The sequence below is a fragment of the Argentina anserina genome, chromosome 3 (genome assembly GCF_933775445.1).
Source record: "Argentina anserina chromosome 3, drPotAnse1.1, whole genome shotgun sequence".
NCBI classification, from domain to species: Eukaryota; Viridiplantae; Streptophyta; class Magnoliopsida; order Rosales; family Rosaceae; genus Argentina; species Argentina anserina.
In genome coordinates this window covers 10,381,796-10,399,349 of record NC_065874.1, presented here as the reverse complement: position 1 = coordinate 10,399,349, position 17,554 = coordinate 10,381,796, and the positions used below count along the sequence as shown (strand labels likewise).

Here is a 17,554-nt window from a genome sequence, read left to right as displayed (position 1 = left end):
GAACCATGTAATTTGTATTGTCAAATAATAAGTTACACTAACTAGAATTTAAATTACAATTTAGGATCACACTTATTGTGATTATTTTAATTTAGTGGTAAAGATGTAAATATCATAATTAGAAAACTTTTATCAAATTGAGAACTTGTTTTTCAAATTGAAAACATATTTACAATATTAGTACATGCATGCATATCTTTTAGTCTAATATTAGTTTTATCATTTTTATAACACAAACATCTTCAAATTGTAAAATAGTTGATAATCTTGTAAATAATGTAGTTCCCGATGTAATTACTACAACTTGAACAAATGTTTATGTTTTGACATCATCAGTTGTGTGTTGTGGCAAATCAGACAGTCGTTTTAGTAATTTAACATTACAGATGAAACATAAAATTATTTACCACCTCGAAAACAAATTTGTTGTCACAGTTTTAATATTGTCCACAAACTAGTACCTTAGTTCAATTGAAGTAATTAATAAAATCAGAATAAAATTACACTTTCAACATCAATTGTTGTGTTTGTTGAAAGATGCTTAGTCAGTAAAGTAATCATTTCATTAATGATAAAAATATATATAAAATTTCCTTTCTGACAACAATTTGGTCGCCACACTTGTAAAATTGTCCTAAAAGTAGTAAATTTGTTAAAGGTGGAGTATATACCACAATTTCAACAATATTTACCACTTTAATATTAATTGTTGTGGTTTTGGTAAATTGTGTAGTTACTAAAATAATCTTTTCATTAATGATAAAAACATATAAATTTACAACTCTCACAACAATATTATTGTCACACTTGAAAAGTTGTTCTTAAACTAGTGAATTAATTATATTTTGAGTATGTACAACATTTTCAACAAAAATTTCAGGTTTGACATCAATTGTTATGGTTGCGGTAAAGTGCATAGTCACTAAAATAATCATTTTACAAATGATAAACATGAAAAGAAAAATAATCTACACATAACAAATTTATTGTCTCACTTGTTACATCGTTCAAAAGCTAGTAAATTGATCATAGGTACAGACGTATAGTAGATAACAAAAGTTTTGTTTCAGAGTAAATATTCTTCCTTGTTACTATGCATGGACTGTGCTATATGATTGTGGTCGATACGAGGCATCATTCCATCTGAAGTAAGTTCTCATCTTTATCATTTCACAGATGAGCATACGAGTCTGCTGTTATTTTTATGGATGCTTTGGTCTGCACATTTATTGGATCATTTTGTAATCTCATTTCCACATGCAAGACCTTGACATCTGCATCTATCAACATGCAATGTGTATACCATCCATCATTTTTTGGTTAAGGCTGGAGGAATATTTCTTTTTATGCTTGATCGCTTTCTAAGGTTATGCCAGTCACGAAGGACGGTCAACATAGTTTCAACAACATGCTTCCCATGTGGAACTGTCAAGTTGGTGCTTCCAAAACCTGCAAGTATGATAATCTCTTTCATAACTTCACTATTTCCTTTTGTTTTATGTATGATTGGCCATATATAAATTTTCCTCATGATGATGCAGACTTGCACTACAATCAGTACAATGCGCTTGGTTTCATTTCTTCAGGTGAAGAATATAACTTCAGCTGGTAGCCTCTCCTCGCTTCTCAACCCGGATCAGTACCGCCATGAATGCTTCACTCAATACCGTGACATGAAGGTCATGGATCCTGCAGAGCTCCTTGGAATTTTGCCCACGTGTGCCTTTGGCAAGTTCTGCTCAAATAAGTACTTGGCAATAGTTCATCCCAAGATGGAAGAGTCATTATCCGGAGATTTGGATCAGTGACACCAGGTTTTAGATGGAAACCACCCCAGGAGTGAGTTTTATAGCCAGTTCTTGGGAATGGCTAAGTCAGTTCTGGCCTTCTCTCTTGACCCAACACCTAGTCAGTTTAAGGCTACCAGAGGTGCTGAGTTTCATCCACACTACATGGAAAAGTGTTGTCAAGTTTTCAAGTGTGCGGGTTCCTTTGGATCAGGTCGTTGGGTTTCCTATATCCTGGGTTCAGACTTTGGGAATGGGTCTATTATCAAAGCCAGAGTTTACCTGGTTTCCAAGGATTAGAAGATACAAGTCATATAACAGATGAGGAAACTTAATGCAGCTCTAATGTTGCTAGAATTTAGTCATACTCCAATAAATGTTCACCGATGTTACATAAAATGGAAAATGGAAAATGACCAATCTTCTTACAAATAAATTTTGTTACCGTTGTCAGATTATATATAACATGGATTTATGGTAGAAGTAGAGAAATTATCTATTTATGAGATGATTCATTGTACATATTCATATTTAAATAGATGTATTAAATCAATATCATTAATTATTTATTGTCATTTTTTTTCTTGACTAGAAATAATTAGCAGCTATTTGTACTTGCTGGTCCAATATGTATATGTTTATTTTTCAAAGGTTGCATACTAATCATATTGCCCTTTAAGTTTTAAGAGCTGAGAAAAAATGGTAAGGAAATACACTTGAGTACATTATATTATCAAACAATTCATGCAAAATTATCTAAGATGTCTAAATTAGGTATTTGATAAATTAAAAGGAATAAGCCAGTTTGAGTTTACCAAACGCTATATAACTGCTTCTGCCACTAACATCCATTTATAAAAGTCAGTTTAACAAACACTCAATTATTTTACTTATTATACAGTTATTTTCAAAAATTAACATAAGCTAACTTTTTAAATAAGCTCAGTTGTATTAAACACAGCACACTAGAACGTACCTAGTTTTAACCAGCCAGTTGTAGATTGTTCTCAGTTCGGATCATAATAATCGAATAATTCATCGGAAGTCCACGGTCAAATACATCAAGCTCAGATTGTCAGATCTGTGCATGCAGGTTGGTTTGGTAGCTATCCGAAACATTCAGAATCTCATTCTCAGAGAACTGGGCACTAAGATTTAAATAAGATTTTGGCCTATCTAGGATATCTATCAAAGCCACCTATAGAAGCTTTAATGCACCCCACCCAAGTTAACTCAGTCATCTTTGCTCCGGTTTCTATTCCAGATTTGTACGTAGAATTGAATACCAAAACCACTACCCAAATGGTGTCTAGATTTGAATGCTACAGGATGGTCAAAATCGATCAGTGTCAATAATAAATGATACTGATTATTAAATTTGTAAGTTGCATGCATCTAGCTCAAATTTCCCACCTCAATCAATCAGATCGATCATTAGTTGCATGCATGCATTTTGGGAATTTTCTAGGATGTAGCTAGGTGCGTCATCTTATCTCGTAAAACAGAAAGTGACATGCGATGGTGCGAATCAAGAACGGATGGCAAGCCAACCGCGAAACCCCCTAGTTAGGAATATTTGAAGTTTCTTTCCAAGTTAGATTACAAACTGTTAACCAAAAAAATAATTAGATTACAAAATGTTAACTGTATCGAATTAAATCGATGAGTGACATGCATTATGGGATATTTGCGTGTCCAAATTTTGATCAAATTGATATTTATTTTAAAAATATTGGAAAATTTTAGTATACATCAATATATGATATATATCTCATATTCGACGGTCGATATTGTTTTGTGAATGAGGTCGGAAAAATAATATCAGTTATCAACCGTTAAATGTATGATATATAACATACATTGATGTATAATATATTAACCCGAAAAAATTTAGTCCAAATTCAATTATTGAGTGCCATTTTCAGAAACTGTACTATATATATATATATATGTGGGGCCTGTACTTGGCCTCTGTGCTTTTAGAGAATCATTCATACATGGTAGACAAATAATAGAACGATCTATATGCTTCCCTACGTCATTTGGTGTATGCTTTTTGAGAAACAAAATTTTTAGTCTCAGGCAACGAAACTTCTACTTACGTCTCTGCATGCAAAAGCGGAAATTAATCAATTAGAAATTAATGAAAGTAATTCCTTGTGAAAAAAGTTCAGGCTTTTGAATGACTAGGGTCTTGGGATTTAATTAATTAACTTTACTTGTTCCAAATATGCATGCACGTACGTAGCTTAGATAGTTCTTTTCAAAAAGTATTCTGTGTGGTTTTGATAAGGTATAGACTTTTCTTCTTAATCGATATAGGTACCGCAGAATAAATTATTGAATTAAAGATGTGTGAAAAAAATAATTAAAAGAATCTGGTCGTCGATGAGTTTGAAAAAGTTATGAGTTCGATTTTTACTGAGATAGATATATAAAGGTAGTGAGAGAATCTCGAAAAATAATGAAGATTAACAATTTATGTAACAAGGTCATTGGAATTTCAGCTCTTGGCAGCGGCGAAACTATGTAGCGGGCTAGTCTGGCTATAGCCTCACCGAAAAACAAGGTATTTCAAAAATTATATGTACTTATCACACATTAAATGAAGTTAGTTTTAATTGGCTGAGTGTCTCAATTAGTAGGGCTATGTTCGTGGGTTTCAATCCCGTGTTACCCCACTTTTTCAACCTATTACTCTACTTATTATGTTTCCATTTTTTTTTCCTTTTTTCTATTTCTCTTTTCAATTATTCTTTAAAGTTTTTATTCATATCTCAAAAAATGGTATTCACATCTCTCTACTCAATAGACCTCTAACTTACTTTTATAATAAACTAAAATGATACTTACACCTCTCTAATTTTCTCAAAAAATGCCCACTATTTAGACCTTCAAAATCAGTTGTGAAACCTATTTCAATTTTTGAACATTTCAATAATTATATTTTCTAACTATTGAAAGCCACAATCCTCTCTTGTAATATATATGGATGTAGGAATGCCACATTCTTGGAGTGATAGTAGATTGAATTTTTCTACCAAGGATGCATGAGTCTTCTAAATTTATTGAATATCAACTATATTGTAGATGGCCAGTGAAGCTACAGATTCTTAAGGAGGTGGAGGAAGAACCATATTCAATTATGATCAAGAGACCAAAGTATTTGAACAGAGTCAATAAAAAATGAAAACAATGAGTAGTATATATAAACTTGGAATCGATCTTTGAAATGCTTTATTCTCTCCTCCATCATCATTCATTTAATCCCCTCATCAACTATTCATATATTTCAGGTAAAATCTTTTGGAAATTGTCATCTTCAAAGTTCCAATTCCCTTCAAAATTGACGGCTTCAATGAATGTATCGTCCAAGGGAACGCCTCATGTTCTCTATATTAGAGAACTTTGATATCAAACTTCTTATAGATCGACATCGATTAAATTGCTTGATGATTATGTCCTTCCAAAATTTGGGTTATATACTATAGTGGAGGTGCAAGTGGAGATGTGAATTTTGTTTACATCGTATTAATAATTTGTGTATTTCTTAGTAATTTCCCATGAGTTGATAAAGTCAACTATAATCTATAAATAGAGAAGTTTAATTGTCAATTTAGGAAGTATGAATAGAAAACTCTCTTCTTTTTAATTTTCTCCACTCATTCTTTTCTTTGCTCACTCTTCTTTTATATCACAATAGTTTCTCAGTATTTAAAAAAATCTTACAATATTTTTTATTAGTAAGAAATATGTCTATTCTCTCTCCATTTTCTCCATCTTTTTCTTTAGTCATAAATTTTTTAATATAACTTCTTTAGCTATTAAGTTTTCTATTACAAAAAAATTGTATGTCTAAAAACCAGTCCTATCCATTTTGAATTCCTGGTTCCACCCCTGATTGTTGGGAAAATCTATTCTGGCCAAAAGTAGTTTTTGAAAACTTTAACAAACACCATTTATTTTTCCTAAAAGCTAAAGTAGCCTAAAAAACAGTTACAAAATCTGTCTCAAAATGGGCTATAGCGATTATTATCTTGTTTTCAAACGATTATATTTATACGATTGGTAGTACGCTGGCTAGCTCACTTTCATGGCATGGACTATGCAGTACCAGCAATTACTAGTTCTAAGTTTCTGACTGCCGTCTCCATCAAAAGTTCAAAGATTGACCAACATGATCGATACTCAGCCGAAAGAAAATTGCGTACGTCCGTACTGTATATACAATATCGAATGACCCCTTCATTCATAAGTATCGATCGAAGCCAGTTGTAATGTTGACTTGTACAAAGTCCCGAGTTGAAATTTAAGAGTGCGATAGTTTCATTACAATGCCGCCACACTTTTTATACATCATTTCTTACATTTCAAAATAAGAGGTTGTAAAAGGTTTCATATCCCCCGACTTGTTTTATGAAAACAGAACAATTTTCAAGTAAATTAATATAGTTCTGGCAAGCTATATTGTGTGAATATATTATGAAGTCTAAGTCAACTTGAGCAATATGATTGAGAAATGACACTTATGTTAGAGCTGTACTTGCATGATAGTTAACACTTAATATACCACTATATATCAAATCCAAGAAACTTATGTCCTGCAATCAGTCCAATGCTAGGCTTTGTTTGTTGGATTACCGGAATATGAAGTCGCTGTAGATAACATGAGTTTTGAAGAGAATCAAGTGCAGTAGTTAGAAATTCACAAGTGGTTGTTCGAAATAATGCACCTAAACTAAACTATACGAAAAATAATTAATAATAATGTTTACAGATACAAATAATACTGCACTGACATGAATGATTAAGGATGCGCGCGTCTCTTCTAGTACTGTCAAATTCACATTGACGTATAAATATTCTCTTGATTTAGTTGACTCTAAGCCGCTAATTGAATACATATTGAAATGCACGCACTATATATAAGAAAACCTCGATCATTAGCTATTGTTCAAGTTGGTGTTCTTAATCTAGATGCAGTTTAAGTATGTATTTCATTGTTAGTTTGTTACGATAACTCCAATTTTTGCCAGCAAATTAAGGATAGTAGTTTGATATGTGCGCGCTTAGTCCCAAACTTGACTTTGGCATATGGACAAATTTTATGCTTGACTTTAGCACAACGTATTTTTCTGAGTAAAGTTGATCATCTTGCATGTTATATATAGATCGAAATCATCTAATACATATTGATCGTACTTAAATGTGTATTTCACTCTTTATACATGCATATTGAGTCGGGCGTAGAACTTGCAAATGGATTATGTGTTCCATAAGGATAGTACTCCTACGGTCCAAAATTACTAGCAAAGTACTAGAAGAAACGTACGATGTTGATCGAGTCTAAAGATCTATATCCCAGAAGTACAGAATAGCTAACTTTGTAAGTGTTAAATCACTAGCTAATTAATTAAATTGAATGAATGCTTCTATATATATGAAGATCCAAAATACGTACAGCGGGAAACACCATTTGAGACTTGTAGTCTAAGTTATGAGCCAGCTCCTCTCTTCTTGTACCAGGACATCAAACGACACAATATGAGATGCGAAAGTCCATTTAACGACTACAATGGCGTTAGTAATTTCATATGTGATTATGTGATGACATGTTAATGTTTATTTTCTAATTAAATTAAAAACTTCATATTTGTGGCGTTTCTTAGATAAGTGTTACCGTCGAAGGAATAATTTATACTTCGAAGAAGATTGAGCTAACGACCGAATAATACGCGGACATTTGCCTACATACTATCTGAAATATACATATCGTCATGCATATGTATGTAACCCTGGCAAGAGAAAATTAAAACTTCAGACTTTCAGGGAGTGGTAGACATCCATCCACGCGTTCCAACTATTCAACTGTGTCTAGCATAACCCTGACCAGCCATGGTCCGGTAAGTTTCTTCCTATATATAATTAAGCAAGTTGGGATAATAATACTCATCATGTTGTGTTTAATTAAGTGTTCTTCTTTTAAGGACAAGTAAGATATATAATAATATACGCAGTATATTATCCGCGGACTGTTCTTTTAATTGATTGTGTCATTCGATCGAGGTCAAGTCTACTCCTCTCCCTTCCCTCTCATTTAGTTTCCTCTTTCTAAAGAGAAGTTCAGTAGCTGTTAATTCCAACTCGTTCTACATTTCCAATTAGCTCTCAACATTTTCCCTTTCTTTCTCTGATCAACTCACCGAGATCGATCAAGCCCTTCAAATGTGAAATTTTTTCACCATAATCATGAAAATGAGTTGCACTTTCTTCTTCACCAATCTTCCTCTTGTTCTGCCTCTCCTGCTAGTTTGCTCTGCAACTCTTGCTTTCGGAGCCACTCAATTACCAGACGATGAAGGTAGCTGACCAACCAATTTCTTTACGTTTATGAAATAATTACATACAGGTCGACTATACATATATAGTCATAGCATGTAAATGGTTGCGTGGATTTTGTTTATGCGTAGTTCAAGCCTTAAAGGACATAGCAAAGACTCTGGGGAAGACGAACTGGAATTTCAGTGCTGATCCCTGTGGCCAAGATTACGGGTGGGCTAATCTGAACCCGGTTGAAGGATTTGAAGATGCCGTAACCTGCAATTGTACCTTAGTTCCCAATTCCACTGTCTGCCACGTCACTAGCATGTATGTATCACTTACCTTGAGCAACTACATATACATCTTACATGTTTATCTTGGACTCCCAGATATGAAATAAACAGAAAAATCTTATCATGTCAGACCTTGAGTTTAAATCCGGTTTAAAAGGTGTTATATATAATTTTTTCCACCACGATATCATCATTGTGCCTGATCTTCGAGCTCAATGAAAACAAACAAACAAAACAAAACAAAATTTCTTCTCACACCATCAACCGAGCTAATCGGAGTCACAGCGGAGCTCAAAAAGTCGCGGCGGAGCCACGGCAGAGATGAGGCAGCGTCAACCCAGCAAAGGGAAACTTGAATAGGGAGTGAGAGGTGGAGGTCAAACTTATCAAGAGAGGTCGGAAGGGCTCGCTGGAGCTCAAGGATGAAGCTGGAATCCGTGGAAGATCGAGATACTACATCTAATTCCGATTTGAGGATCTACATGCAGGGACTGGTTTTATAGACAGAAAATCAACAAATCTTTTGCGGTGGTGCTCCAATCCGGTTTGGCCGGATGGCGGCGCGACGGGAAGAGGAAGGCAAACGGCGCTGTTGCGTCGAAGAGAATGAGAGGAAGAGTCAGGGAGAGAAAAAGATAGAGAGAAAGGACGAGTGAAGCTTTTCTTTATGAATCTTATCAAATTCTTAATATGATTACCCAAACGCAAGATTGATTAGTATTTCAATCTAGTCAAATCCAATTTGAAATCTTAGTCTAATCTTATCAGCCTTACCAAACATGGCTTTAGGGTAAATCCCGTGATATTTTTCTTTGATACTAAAGTCTACAAAGAGTCAAAGACTCACAAAGTAAAAGTAGTTTGACAAAAAAAATCTCACAAAGTAGGGGTGGCCATTTTTTCACCAATTCGGAGAAATTGTGTTATGCGTTGATTATAAATTCATAAAAGAAGAAACTTCGTACTCTTTAGAGGATACAAATAATACTTCCATATGTCATGATTTTGTGAAAAATACTAAACTTGTGCAATTTCCTCATACTGTATTTCTTGTGAGGTTGGAGTTGTTTGATTTTTTTTTTTTGGATTTTTATGTATACCTGTATGTTGTTTTCTGTCTCTTTATCTTACACATCTACTAATTACCCACACTATGAGTTTTTGTCATAAATTTGTTTTCTTATTTCTTATTGCTTTTGCGAAAATGATATAAGACCAACGTTAGTGAAACTATTTCATGATGAATTAGGTTAAAGATAAAAAATCAAAAGTCGTCGATGTGAAAGATTTATAAGGATGCATAATAAGATAAGATCTTCGAGGTCTTGTTCATGTACTTGAAGGGTGTTGAAAAAAAAAACGTTGACTTTTGTACTGTAGCATTGACAGAAACGGACAAAGAGGCATGAGCTGTATGGAGATTCTTGAATGTGTACATAGATAAGTTGATCTAATGCAAATTGGGTTTGGACTTTTGAGAATCACACTTCTATTGGTTCTACCAAAAAAAAAACACCAGGAAAACGACACATTTGCTCTGCAGAGGATGAATGGACTGGTGCATTTACAAATATACTAAGGTTAAACTGGATGATTGAAGCTACGCTGATATGATAGCATAACTTTATGGTGGATTGTCTTTGTTACTATGTTCGTACTGGTTTGGTGACTCATGAGTGTTTTATTTGTTTTGGTCTTAGTTCAGTGGTTGTGTTTCCTTTAGTGGTTGGTAATCTTTGTTATAAAGTGATTGAGATATATAATATCACACTGTATTTTGATCAACTGCAGAGTTTTGAAAGCTCAGAACTTGCCGGGAAAACTCCCGCCAGAGTTTAGCAGGCTACCCTATCTCCAAGAAATGTATGCATACGCACTGTCACCAGTGCAAGTTTAAGTCAGATTGATTTAATGAACTCATTTATTTCTGGATTTAAGTTTGGAATGAGGCAATGACTCATTTATTTCTTTCTTTCGCCCTCAGTGACCTCACCCGCAACTACCTGAATGGTACCATTCCTCCAGACTGGGGTGTCCTGCCACTGGTTGACATGTACTTCTTTTCTCCCTCTGTATACAACTGTGCATATGAATTACTCATTATTTCATTTCATGCTCATATATATTGTTCTAAATCTAAATGGTTAGTTGGCCCCTTCAGTGTTCTATTTCTTTCTTAACCAAAGAATCTATGACATGTTTGTACATCTTGATGTCCCATTCAGATGATATATATTTGAATCTTATATATGGAGTTTTTTTGCCTTCTATATTTAGATGTTATTTAGCTTGTTTACTATTATGCTTCTAACATTTAAGAATTGCTGCAGTTCCCTTCTTGGAAACCGTTTGACAGGTTCTATACCTGTTGAGCTTGCAAACATTACAACCCTCAAAAGTTTGTGAGTCTTGATAAGAACATCTGTGTCATTTTCTCCTTACTTGATGTGTGAACATTCTCGTGGATAAATTTACATATGTTAATGCAGGGTCCTTGAAATCAATAGCTTATCTGGAGTTCTTCCCGCAAAGCTCGGGAATTTGCCCAACATAGAAAGAATGTAAGACTCCATCCCATTAGAACTTTTAGCCATCGTAAATGACTTTTGTTTGTTCTGGTAGAGTTGCTGTTGTTCCCTTGGATCATTTATGGGTGCATGTTTGATGTTCATTTGGAATTAATATTTCTTTTAACTTTTATTGGTAGGCTTCTTACCTCAAACAACTTTACTGGCGAGTTGCCGGAAACATTTGCAGGACTTAGTACGCTACAGGACTTGTAAGATTTTCTTGTTCTTTCTTTCTTACCTTCTTTTTTCTTTCTTTAATCTATGGTGTCGTAACCACCCACCTCAGTCAGTATGTATCTCATATTCTGATCACGTGAGTAGTTGAATCATTTTTATTATTTCTTTTGTTATGCAGTCGGATCAGTGACAATTCCTTTTCCGGAAAGATACCTAATTTTATTCAGAACTGGACAAATCTTAATAAAGTGTGAGTAACATTTATGCTTCTCATGGTTTACTTTTGCTTGATTGTCAGATTTCATATAATCACTAATTTTCACTATGTCTTGTGAAACAGCGCAATTCAGGCTAGTGGCTTGACAGGGCCAATTCCTTCCGGCATTTCTCTTTTGACAAAATTAACTGACATGTTAGTACTTTAGTTAAAACTTGCTGTTTTGTAGAATGGAATAGACTAGGATTATGTAAATAATTTACTTCCATGGACAAATGTTACTGCAGGAGAATTACTGACTTGAATGGACCTGAATCATCATTGCCTTCACTTAAGAATTTGGTTAAACTGAAGACACTGTGAGTTACATACTTTCATATGGCACACGTATCTGGCTAAACTATATGTCTTTGCCAACTCAAGCTTTAAGTGTTTCTGTGACAGGATGTTGCGGAATTGCAATATTACCGGACAGCTTCCAGAATATCTTGGGACTATAAAGACTTTGAAAACATTGTTAGTAAAATGTCTTTTTTTCTTTTCCTTTTCTTTTTAGTCTTCTTTAAATTGTCTTTTTATACATGCTATTATACTGAAAACAAGGATCATGTTTACATTTTCTTTGAATGGAATCTTTGCAGAGACCTCAGCTTTAACAAGCTAACTGGAGAAATTCCAAGCAGCTTTTCTGGTCTAGCGAAGGCGGATTACATGTAAGCAATGAATACCAGATCTTGGTTGTCTTACTGATTACTAGGGATTTACAATTCAGGAGTAGAGTGAGGTCTCCATCATAATATTATTTTTCCTGCTCTCCACATGCTCACAAACGTTAACTTTAGGTTTTGGAGTGTAACATTTGTTTAACAGTAGGATCTGAGTAAAATGAGAGATAATTTGTGGGTAATATGTTTGTTGAAGCAAGAACTTGATAATAAATATGCATAAATGGAACCGAGTTTCCATATCAAGCATCACAGGATATGAGATTCGTACACAAAACATATAATTTTCGGACATTCCTCTTATCAATCACGTAGCCTATGCTAATAAAAAAGAAAAACTATGTTCTCAATCTTATTCAGGAAATTTATCATTATGATTAACACTACACTCCTTACTTCCTTTTTCTGTTATTTTTCTTAGGTTCTTGACTGGAAATATGCTCACTGGATCCGTGCCTGATTGGCTGAATGGAGAAAGCATGTAAATTCACTTCTTGAAAAGCTATAATAGCAAATGCTCATCCTACTCCCTTAATTTAGTTTTGAAACAGAAATTTACATGAGCTTTTTTTCTGCAGTGATCTTTCATATAACAACTTTACTACTAACTCAGAGGTTAAATGTGAAGCACAACCAGGCTTGTAAGCATATCAATCTCTACTAAGTTATATATATTCTTCATGTTTTGTAAAGCAAGCTTATGAATGTATGTTAACTACTGCAGGAACTTGTTTGCCAGCTCTTCAGGGGGCAATACTTCGTAAGTTTACAGTATTCTGAAAGCATGCACAAAAGTTTTACGTGGACTTTAAAGGATCTATTGGTTGGCTATTCATGTTCTCTTGCTGATCTTTTTGTATCCTTCATTACTCTGTTTGCAGATCTGTTTCATGTCTGAAAATTACAAAATGTTCAAAAAGTAAGTTGTGATCCATGGTCTTTTCTTTTCAATTCTCAACGGCTCTTAACCACCTTTTGCTTTCCTTTCCCAGCTTGGTACTCTCTCCACATAAATTGTGGCGGAGAAGAAGTAAAACTTAGTGAAAACTTCACAAGGCCTACGGTGGCAACGTATGAAGAAGATACAGATAGATCTGGGCCTTCATCATTTTACCAAAGCAGTACGAATTGGGCAATAAGCAACACTGGTTACTTCCCTGACGATGACAGTTCTACAGATACCTATTTCTTGACTAATTCATCTAGACTCTCCATAAAAACCAATCCTCAGCTGTATTTGAATGCACGGCTTTCTTCTATTTCGTTAACTTATTATGGGTTTTGTCTGGGAAATGGAATTTACACAGTGAACCTCCATTTTGCCGAGATAAAGTTTACCAATAACAAAACATATAGCAGCTTGGGAAGGCGTATATTTGATATTTATATCCAGGTATGGCATAAATCCACATATATCAGCTAAAGTGCATGATATTTAAGTATTTAACAGATGTTGTCAAAACAAACATTACTTTAATTTTAATTTATACAAATTGTATGTTAACATGAAATTAAGTACAGTAAAGACTGTGGAAGCCTTAGTAAACATGAAAATGAATTGTCATCTAATAGCACTACGTACTATATTGCAGGGTTCACTGGTGCTGAAGGATTTTAACATTGCTAGTGACGCAGGAGGGTTTGGTATCGCCGTTGTGAAAAACTTCACTGCTAATGTAACTCATAATACCTTGGAGATCCGTCTACTTTGGGCTGGGAAAGGAACCACTAGCATCCCTCAAAGAGGAACCTATGGTCCGCTTATCTCCGCTATTTCTGTTGATCCTAGTAAGTTTAATATTTTATCAACTCGGATGTTCTCCTTGCAACTAGCTGTAGATTACTGAGAGTTTCATGATAAGAATAATCCATGCATCCTATTTCATTAATCACTACTCTACAGGTCGGTCTTGTGTTCTTTTCTGTTGCCAATTAAAGAAATGTATCCACTTTACTTTACCGTTCTGTTTTACCTTGTTCAACTCTGAAAATTGAGGAAATGAGGATTCATCTCAATTTATATCAATAACATTTATGATATACTAAAGATTCTTCTTATGGCAGACTTTGAACCCCCGCCAGAGGCCCCAACAGGAGGTGAAGGTGGAAGTGGAATATCTGTCGGTGTAGTGATTGGAATTGTGGCTGGTGGAATCTTCATTATTCTACTTATTTTTGGTACTCTTTGGTGGAAAGGCTTTTTAAGACGAGAAAGGACTCTTGAACAAGGTATATGCAGTTAGATCGTGATACTAAAATCGTCCAAGTGTCGATAAATTTCATATTCTTGAGGCTGCCTAAGATGATCATAATGGAAACAAATTTGCCGAGCATTCTTTATTTGTTCACCTTGTGCCCACCCTTTTAAATTCATGTCATGTATCCAATTGCTCAATTATTATCTAAATTTGAGTTGAGAAAAGACACATGACATGAGTTTAGAAGGGTGTGCACAAGGTGGGCAAATAAAAAGTGGTTGGCAAATTTGCTTCCTGATCATAATAATTTTCCTCAGTGTTACCCAACAAATGAGCATTATCATGCTTCTAAATTGGTATATGTTTAGATTTCCGACTTTAGTATAATGTTCTACATGGACATTGTCAAAAGTATTAGTTTGGTTACACTTTGTTAAGTTTTAGGCCTGGAATCAGTCTGAATTCATAGTGCTATGTCATTCTAAAAATTTGGCAACTATTTCTAATATCAATTCGCTTTCTACATAGATTTAGATGGTGTGGACTTGCAAACCAGTAAATTTACCTTGAGGCAAATCAAAGCCGCCACAAACGAATTTGGCCCAGCTAATAAGATTGGAGAAGGTGGTTTTGGTCCTGTCCACAAGGTAATTTTCAGAAAGGAGAACCAATCATTTCTATTTATTTTCAGCACCTGAGCTCATTTTTCTTAGAGATTTTCACTATGTTTGATGAATGCAGGGTGTTTTATCAGATGGCACCATAATAGCTGTTAAACAGCTTTCTGCCAAATCAAAGCAAGGGAATCGCGAATTTGTGAATGAGATTGGCATGATTTCTGCTTTACAACACCCTCATCTTGTCAAGCTATATGGATGCTGCATTGAAGGAAATCATTTGTTGCTTGTCTATGAGTACATGGAAAATAATAGTCTTGCACGTGCTTTGTTTGGTAAATATTTCTAGCAAAAGTGTTCATCTTTAAACCTTCTATTGGTTCTTGCAAGTGGATAAAAGAAACTTTCTGATAACTAGCTATTATTTTTCACTTTTTATTTTTTGACATATTGAAGGTCCGGAAAAAAGTCAGTTGAAGTTAGATTGGCCAACAAGGCACAATATCTGTGTTGGTATTGCAAGAGGCTTGGCCTTCCTTCATGAGGAGTCAAGGTTGAAGATTGTTCATCGAGACATCAAAGCTACTAATGTGCTTCTTGATAAGAATCTATTCCCGAAGATATCTGACTTTGGATTGGCCAAACTTGATGAAGAGGATAATACCCACATAAGCACCCGAATTGCTGGAACTTAGTAAGTCCTGTTGTATTAACTTGTTAGGTTCTTAGGTCACTGTTTTCACTGCAAGCCATCTATAGAAATAGGAAGAGGAAGATGGAATAAATGAAGGTTTTCCCCATATAGCTTTGTTATCACGTACTAATCGCTGCTGCATTTTTCCCCATTTAGTAATAGATGTATAATATTTAGTTGTATTGTACTGGTTTTGTTATAGCTTTTTTTCCTTCTTTCTCATATGTGTTAATTTATATATTTATCTGTCTTTGCAGTGGATACATGGCACCTGAATATGCGATGCGCGGTTATCTAACTGATAAAGCCGATGTCTATAGTTTTGGAATTGTTGTATTGGAAATAGTTAGTGGGCGGAGCAATACAACTTACCGCGCAAAGGGAGAATGCTTTATTCTTCTTGATTGGGTAGGTTGATGTGATGATTCTATTTTCTTCCTTGTTCACTTTAGTTTTAAATATTTAGTTTTTGAATCAAAGTAGCGGTATACCTACAGTTCTATGTAATGATTGAAATCCTTGGTCTTGTTTTTAGGCACTTGTTCTAAAAGAGAAAGGGAACATACTGGAACTAGTTGATCCAAGGTTGGGCTCAGACTTTAACAAAGAAGAAATGATGAACACAATCAATGTAGCTTTTCTTTGCACTAATGTCATTTCAGCAGATAGGCCTACTATGTCTTCTGTGGTGAGCATGCTTGAAGGCAAGGCTTCTGTCCAAGAGTTGGTCTTGGATTCAAATGCGTCGAAGGATGAGATCAATGAAATGAGGAAACATTTTGAGTCCAGTTTTTCAGAAAACAAGAGTGAGAATAGTCAGAGGCAAACTATGTCAACCGAAGGGCCTTGGACTGGATCATCTTCATCTGTTAATGATCTTTATCCGGTCAATCCTGATTCAAGTTATTGGGAGAACAGAAATTAGAGAAACTGAGCAAACTGTCTTCAGTTTGTTACCAGTATATATATATGTGTGTTCAAAAAACCATTTAAAATATTTTTTTTTTCGAAATATAAGGCAGGAATGTTCACTGAATAACATATAGTTCTTTTATAGCATAGTAATTTTAGATTGTGAAGATTTTTGAAAGGAATTCTGGATTGTGAAGATGTTCACAGGCATGGATTATATCTTTTCAACTTAATTATTGTATTGAATTTTCTCTTCTCATTATCTATGGAATAAATCATTTTCGAGGAAGTTGAATATAGAGAAACTAGCTTGAATATCTTGTCATTTGATTCAATTCCGTGAATGCTTTTTCAATGAAAGTAAACAAATTACAGATTCAAACCACGAATACAACCAGTTGACAAGGAGTAAAAAAGAACTTTTTTTTTTTTTTTGCATCATGAGGCACTGTATGATTTAGTAAATGTTGTTAATACCATGTTGTGATTTATGTTGGATTAGCTCATTGAGCAAAGTGTGCCGCAAACAATTGTTGCATTCATGGCACCGGAATTCTAATACTATCCAGCATTAGCAATATAGAACTTTTACATTACAATCTCTTGTATAACTGTATTTTGTAAGGATAAGAGACAACTTCATTGAAGTGCCTAGTATGAGGCAAAGTACCATTTGTACTTTGATTAAAGCAGGAAAGATAAAATGTGTTTAAGGTTACGGTGCCCCGAGTGTTTAGGCTGCTAATATCTTAGCTTGGGTGCCGTTTTCCTATTTGGGCCATCTCTTTCCTATTCCTGGTAACAATATTTGTTTCTTGGTCTCTTTGGAGATCCTGTATGAGCATTTGTTGAATTGTTTGGCAATTTGGCCTAATTGTATGTTCGGTGTATCAAGTCTGGTAGACGAATTAGATTGCACACGAGACTAAGCATAGACTACCGTGAGCTAATCTTGCTGATCATATTATTCGCATAATTTCATAGGTAGGTATCACTAATCCGATACTTAATACTTTAATATCTAATGTTTAGAAAATGACACT

General features: G+C 34.5%; 1 protein-coding gene across 1 annotated transcript; it reads left to right on the top strand.

Annotated features, from left to right (window-relative positions):
- The first annotated feature begins 7,768 nt into the window (after positions 1-7,768).
- LOC126789066 (probable leucine-rich repeat receptor-like serine/threonine-protein kinase At3g14840) lies at positions 7,769-16,800 on the top strand. Its single transcript, XM_050515125.1, has 24 exons — positions 7,769-8,148; positions 8,258-8,435; positions 10,193-10,264; positions 10,386-10,454; positions 10,732-10,803; positions 10,891-10,962; positions 11,109-11,180; positions 11,327-11,398; positions 11,489-11,560; positions 11,653-11,724; positions 11,810-11,881; positions 12,007-12,078; positions 12,512-12,571; positions 12,669-12,731; positions 12,815-12,850; positions 12,972-13,009; positions 13,083-13,483; positions 13,683-13,878; positions 14,155-14,319; positions 14,817-14,935; positions 15,030-15,240; positions 15,362-15,599; positions 15,857-16,007; positions 16,135-16,800. Exons 1-24 carry the CDS (start codon positions 8,037-8,039, stop codon positions 16,522-16,524), a joined length of 3,075 nt encoding a protein of 1,024 aa, XP_050371082.1. The 5' UTR covers positions 7,769-8,036; the 3' UTR covers positions 16,525-16,800.
- Positions 16,801-17,554: the final 754 nt, after the last annotated feature.

What these genes read in the sequence shown, in the direction of transcription:
- LOC126789066 (XM_050515125.1), top strand. Translation starts at nt 8,037, where the DNA reads ATGAAAATGAGTTGCACTTTCTTCTTCACCAATCTTCCTCTTGTTCTG. An exon ending in CTAGCGAAGGCGGATTACAT is followed by an intron (nt 12,079 to 12,511) that starts GTAAGCAATGAA and finishes TATTTTTCTTAG; the next exon opens with GTTCTTGACTGGAAATATGC. An exon ending in CGCTATTTCTGTTGATCCTA is followed by an intron (nt 13,879 to 14,154) that starts GTAAGTTTAATA and finishes TTCTTATGGCAG; the next exon opens with ACTTTGAACCCCCGCCAGAG.